Raw genomic sequence first — 6,421 nt, 5'->3', positions numbered from 1 at the left:
AGGACTGATGATTTTAATCAGCTGTGCAGTACTAGGGAAAGGGGGGGGGGGGGCAGGACTGAGTTCGGGAAACCTGCTCTAATATATATATAACATGTTTCATTATTTTCTAATATGATTCAATGTATAGTTGTCTTGTCATAATTTGACTTTGTTTGAGGACAATTGATGTATCTTAGCATGATAAAACGGAAGCTTCTCATCGGTAAATATCTCCAAAGTTCATATATTTGTTTTCATTTTCTACTAATAGCAACCCATCATGCAGTCAAGCTCCAACTAGTCCTTTTGTTTAGTCTGTTTCAACATCTGTTTAAAACCTGTATTGTTTAAAGAATGGGTTTCATGGGATGCTGTATAAAACCAGGGGAAATGAAAACAACATAAAAACTGTGAAACATTTATTGAACTGTTTGATGAAAATAAATTGTACTGTCTTATATTCTTAAGTCAGAGTATTCCTTTTGCTGTCAAAGGAGACTGGACTGGTGTCCAAACAGTAGGTCTTCTCTAGATGCTTTATTCAATTTGTTTCTGAAAGAAAGGATCAAACTACTGTATTATGTAGCTAACAATGGATGGCTCAATGGATGTTGCATAACAATAGCTAATCTTATTTCCCATCCCCCATCTCTGGTTTTGGGGGAATGATGCTTATTATGAAAATGGGACAAAGGATGGTCAAGGATAGGGTGAATAACTAATCTCCAAAATACTCTACCCAAAGTAAAACACGGAATGACTAGCCATTGAATATAGAAAGCATTAAGGCTGGAAATATGAGTGAGATAAAGACCATTCACGTTTATCCAGGTCTGATACTGGCATATACTACGGATAAAAACAGCAGTTCCCATAAAGCCTTGCACAAGGCTCAACGTTACAAACCTCTGACCACCCATTGGATTATTTATGGTGATGCCTTTCGTCTGCGACTCACTATAGAGGCGACGTTGATAGCATAAGCAAACATTTTTAACGTCTAACGCATTTCGAAAGTTGTTGGATTTGTAGGGTTTCTTTTGACGGTAGGAGTTTGGAACTCCGAAGGTAAGTTCTCATAAGTTTGTGCCGTATAATTTCAGCTAACTTGCGAACGTTTCCCTGTTATTTAACTAGCTAGACATGGCTAGCTAACTGCTGTTATAGCCACGGTTATCCAACGAGGCCAGCTTTTATTTTTGGGGGATTCAACCTTTATTTAACTAGGCAAGTCAGTTAAGAACAAATTATAATTTACAATGACGGCCTAACCGGGACGACGCTGGGCCAATTGTGAGCCACCTTATGGGACTCCCAATCACGACCGGTTGTGATACAGCCTGGAATCGAACCAGGGTCTGTAGTGACGCCTCTAGCACTGAGATGCAGTGCCTTAGACCGCTGCGCCACAGCTAACGTTAGCTCGCTATCAATTAACCATAACCAATTGTTTTTATGGTAAAGATTCTAGATTCTCACATTTAGCATTTGCACACATTTTTACTCTAGGTCATTTACGTGTGTGTGGGCTAGCTAGGAATTGACTTCATAATCCCTCCCCATGTCACACAGCCTTGTCCCACATTGTTGTTCTTTTCCTGCAGATGTCTCTGGCCGATGAGCTCCTGGCTGATCTGGAGGAGGCGGGGGATGAGGGGGAGGATGGGCTGTACCTGGGCGAAGAGGGGGAGAGTGATGGGGAGGCAGGGGAGGGACAGGTAGAGGGAGGTTTGGAGGACATTCCAGAGGAGATGGAGGTGGACTACAGCGGAGCTGAGAGTGTCTCGTCCATCGCTAAACTACGTAACAGCAAACAGGTCAGGACAGTGTGTGTGGAGCTGTGTGCAGTCAATATACTAGAACAGGGTGTCCCAAACTGGGTCCTGGAGCCCCCCGTGGGTGCATGTTTTAGTTTTGCCCTAGCACTGATTCAAATAACCAACTCAGCAAGCTTTGATGATTTAATCAGCTCTGTAGTGCTAAGGTAAAAACCAAAATGTGCTCCCATGGGGGGCCCAGGACTGGGAAACCCTGTTCTAGAACATATAAGCTATTTCCAAGGTTTGTTTTGAAAACCCACAATTTGTTTGTTTACAGTTCTCAGAGATCATGGACAAAATTGCAATCTATGTCGAGAAGCAGCGCAAGAACTCTGAAGGTGATTGTTGACTGTTTCTATGTTTTTGTTGTCACATACAGCGGATAGGGTTGTTTTACTGGGTCAGTTACTTTGCCAATGCTCTAACCTCTAGGCTACATGGCGCCCTATTGAAGACACAGCACTTCTATAATTGGCTGTTTGGATGTCTCGTTCTGTGGTTTATGTTCCACTCAATACAATGGATACTGATTCTACGTCAATGGTTTCTGATCCTCCATCTTGTGGTTTTACTGACTCTCCTCTCTTCCCTTTTTCTTCAGTCTCCGGTCCGGTGGAGGCAGACCCAGAATACAAGCTCATCGTTGCTGCCAATAACCTCACAGTAGAAATTGAGAACGAACTGAGTGAGTCCACTATGTTCATAAGTGATTGTGTGTCAATATGCTGCTGTAATTTGCTTGCTTTGCGTTATGTCTAACGGCGTCTTTTTTTTGTCTTTGTCAGACATCATTCACAAGTTTGTACGTGACAAGTATTCTAAGAGGTTCCCTGAGTTGGAGTCCCTGGTGCCCAACTCTCTGGATTACGTCCGCACTGTCAAGGTGAGCTGATGTTAGAGGAGGATTCTCTTCCACATCAAAATGTGTCTACATTGTTTTAAACTGTTGTCTACTATTCATGTCCCTGCTGTTGGGCTGAACACCGTGTGTGTAGGAGCTGGGGAACAACCTGGACAAGTGTAAGAACAACGAGAATCTGCAGCAGATCCTGACCAATGCCACCATCATGGTGGTCAGCGTCACAGCCTCCACCACACAGGGGTAAGGGCAGGGATGCGTCACAGCCTCCACCACACAGGGGTAAGGGCAGGGACGCGTCACAGCCTCCACCACACAGGGGTAAGGGCAGGGACGCGTCACAGCCTCCACCACACAGGGGTAAGGGCAGGGACGCGTCACAGCCTCCACCACACAGGGGTAAGGGCAGGGACGCGTCACAGCCTCCACCACACAGGGGTAAGGGCAGGGACGCGTCACAGCCTCCACCACACAGGGGTAAGGGCAGGGACGCGTCACAGCCTCCACCACACAGGGGTAAGGGCAGGGACGCGTCACAGCCTCCACCACACAGGGGTAAGGGCAGGGACGCGTCACAGCCTCCACCACACAGGGGTAAGGGCAGGGACGCGTCACAGCCTCCACCACACAGGGGTAAGGGCAGGGACGCGTCACAGCCTCCACCACACAGGGGTAAGGGCAGGGACGCGTCACAGCCTCCACCACACAGGGGTAAGGGCAGGGACGCGTCACAGCCTCCACCACACAGGGGTAAGGGCAGGGACGCGTCACAGCCTCCACCACACAGGGGCAAGGGCAGGGACGCGTCACAGCCTCCACCACACAGGGGCAAGGGCAGGGACGCGTCACAGCCTCCACCACACAGGGGCAAGGGCAGGGACGCGTCACAGCCTCCACCACACAGGGGCAAGGGCAGGGACGCGTCACAGCCTCCACCACACAGGGGCAAGGGCAGGGACGCGTCACAGCCTCCACCACACAGGGGCAAGGGCAGGGACGCGTCACAGCCTCCACCACACAGGGGCAAGGGCAGGGACGCGTCACAGCCTCCACCACACAGGGGCAAGGGCAGGGACGCGTCACAGCCTCCACCACACAGGGGCAAGGGCAGGGACGCGTCACAGCTTCCACCACAGCGGTAAGAGCAGGGACACCTGGGTTGATTCAGTTGGAGAGGTCCACCAATGGGACTGAGAACTTATTTGGTGGAGCAGACATTTACAGAATGTTCAGATAGAAATATGATCAATAGACCTTACATTATCTACACAACAGGGAACAGTAACATCCATTTGGTTGCAGACCACCTTTCCATCTCAATGATGTTGTAATATCATCATGACTTGTTTCCAGGACGATGCTGGGTGAGGATGAACTGAAGAGGTTGGAGGAGGCCTGTGACATGGCGCTAGAGCTGAACCAATCAAAACACAGGATCTATGAATATGTGGAGTCCAGGATGTCATTCATTGCTCCTAATCTGTCAGTCATCGTTGGAGCCTCGACCGCAGCCAAGATCATGGGTCAGTGATTATAAGGATTTAGTTTTTTATATAATTTACAGGATTCTCCCAATCATACGGTCGTCTTCCTCCCTGTGGTGGTAGGTATTGCTGGGGGCCTGACCAACCTGTCTAAGATGCCAGCCTGTAACCTGATGCTGCTGGGAACCCAGAAGAGGACCCTGTCAGGGTTCAGCAGCACCGCTGTGCTCCCACACACCGGCTACATCTACCACTGTGATGTGGTCCAGACTCTACCCCCGGTCAGTGCACCACACTTGGCGCTGTGTTCCCAAGAGCTTTGTTTAACTGTGGCTTTACCTAAGCTAACGAGTTATCCCTGTGTTGTAGGACCTGAGGAGAAAGGCAGCACGTCTGGTTTCAGCTAAGTGCACCCTGGCATCCCGAGTGGACAGCTTCCACGAGAGTGCAGACGGCAAGGTGAGAACTGGAAGAGGGAAGAAAGGGGTAAATAAACGTCTGTTACCTATTAACTCTGGTGTTATTCTCTCGGTGCAGGTGGGCTACGACCTGAAAGAGGAGATCGAGAAGAAGTTTGATAAATGGCAGGAGCCTCCGCCGGTGAAGACTGTCAAACCCCTGCCAGCACCGTTGGACGGACAGAGGAAGAAGAGAGGAGGGCGGAGGTATTTACTTTAGGGATGTGTAGATAACTGGTCCTGAGTTGTCATTTTTTTCCAAAGTGCAATGTTAAACAGTATTGATGGTCTCATTTTTTGTCTGTCCTTGTCCAGGTATCGTAAGATGAAGGAGCGTCTGGGTCTGACAGAGATCAGGAAACATGCCAACAGGATGACCTTCGCAGAGGTCAGAACAGCAAATCTGTCTTTCAGGACAGCTGTTACTATATTTTACTATGTGTAATTACAATAAATATGTATTGGTCTTTTTAACCAACCTGTCTCTGTTTCTCTCAGATTGAGGATGATGCGTACCAGGAGGACCTGGGTTTCAGTCTGGGCCAGCTGGGGAAGTCGGGCAGCGGACGCGTCAGACAGGCTCAGGTCAACGAGGCCACCAAGGCCAGGATATCCAAGTCCCTACAGAGGAAGCTGCAGAAGCAGAACATGACATACGGCGGCAGGTCCACAGTTGGCGGCAGGTCCACAGTTGGCAGCAGGTCCACAGTCGGCGGGAGGTCCACAGTTGGCGGGAGGTCCTCGGTCAGAGACAACTCCTCAGGAACAAGTTCCAGCGTAGCCTTCACTCCACTACAGGTAGGCCTAATTGGTTTTGTTTTCACATGAAAAAAAAGCTACATGTATTTTATCATTTCAACAAACGAAGCACTTCATCACCAGTAACGTTAGCATTTACCAGCAGGGGTGGCCTCGTTTCTGTTTGTTGTGGAATAGTACTTGAACTGAACTGTGTTCCTCAGGGACTGGAGATCGTGAACCCGCATGCAGCAGAGAAGAAGGTGGCTGAGGCCAACCAAAAATACTTCTCCAACATGGCAGAGTTCCTCAAGGTCAAGAAGGAGGGAGAGGGAAAGTGAGGAGTATACGATTTATCATACACATCCACACATATACTTACACACAGGAGAGACTGATATACAGACATACCAACTTGTATTTCAAAATGAATGCAGATGGAATGAAATGCATTCACACTAACTGATCAGGCGTCATTGCATAACCATGGGGAGAAGATCGACCATGACAGTGAAGAACATATATTGTTTAGATTGTATATTTGTTTTAGAGCATGTTGTGCTTTTTTCTTACGTTTTGACTCCATTTTAATAAAATGAAACTAATACTTCCTTTGTCTCATTACTGAAAAGTCATTTCAGAAAGTATTTAGACCCCTTGACTTTTTCCACATTTTGTTACGTTACTTATTCTAAAATTGATTAAATTGAGGGGGAAAACAATCTACACTCTACACCATAATGACAAAGCAGAAATGGGTTTTTAGAAATGTTTGCAAATGTGTGTGTGTGTACGCACACACAGCGCACCAGTTAAGTTTAGACGCCTAATCATTCAAGGGTTTTTATTTTGACGATTTTCTACATTGTAGAATAATAGTGAAGACATCAAAACAATGAATTAACACATGGAATCATGTAGTAAATATAAAAAGTGTTTAACAAATCAAAGTATATTTTAGATTTGAGATTCTTCAAAGTAACCACCCTTTGCCACTTTGAAGTGTATAAAATATGTTTTGAATGTTTAATGGTTTATGTTATTTCATAGTTTTGATGTCTTCACTATTATTCTAGAATG

At 46.9% G+C, this 6,421-nt stretch overlaps 1 protein-coding gene across 2 annotated transcripts; it reads left to right on the top strand.

Moving 5' to 3' along the window:
• Positions 1–126: 126 nt before the first annotated feature.
• Positions 127–5,952, top strand: prpf31 (PRP31 pre-mRNA processing factor 31 homolog (yeast)). Of its 2 annotated transcripts, none has more exons than XM_031838041.1 (13): positions 127–205; positions 1,587–1,799; positions 2,080–2,140; positions 2,404–2,487; positions 2,588–2,685; positions 2,798–2,904; positions 4,015–4,184; positions 4,269–4,426; positions 4,515–4,604; positions 4,683–4,810; positions 4,919–4,991; positions 5,102–5,401; positions 5,566–5,952. In XM_031838041.1, the coding sequence occupies exons 2-13, from the start codon at positions 1,587–1,589 to the stop codon at positions 5,680–5,682; spliced, it is 1,599 nt and encodes a 532-aa protein (XP_031693901.1). In that variant the 5' UTR covers positions 127–205; the 3' UTR covers positions 5,683–5,952. The 2 variants fall into 2 exon arrangements, with proteins under 2 accessions (XP_031693901.1, XP_031693897.1); XM_031838037.1 differs by lacking the exon at positions 127–205 and adding an exon at positions 866–1,050.
• The last annotated feature ends 469 nt before the right edge of the window (positions 5,953–6,421 follow it).

Source organism: Oncorhynchus kisutch, linkage group LG2 (assembly GCF_002021735.2).
Source record: "Oncorhynchus kisutch isolate 150728-3 linkage group LG2, Okis_V2, whole genome shotgun sequence".
NCBI lineage: Eukaryota > Metazoa > Chordata > Actinopteri > Salmoniformes > Salmonidae > Oncorhynchus > Oncorhynchus kisutch.
Note: the sequence above shows the minus strand (reverse complement) of the source record. Positions and strands in the feature narration are given on the sequence as shown.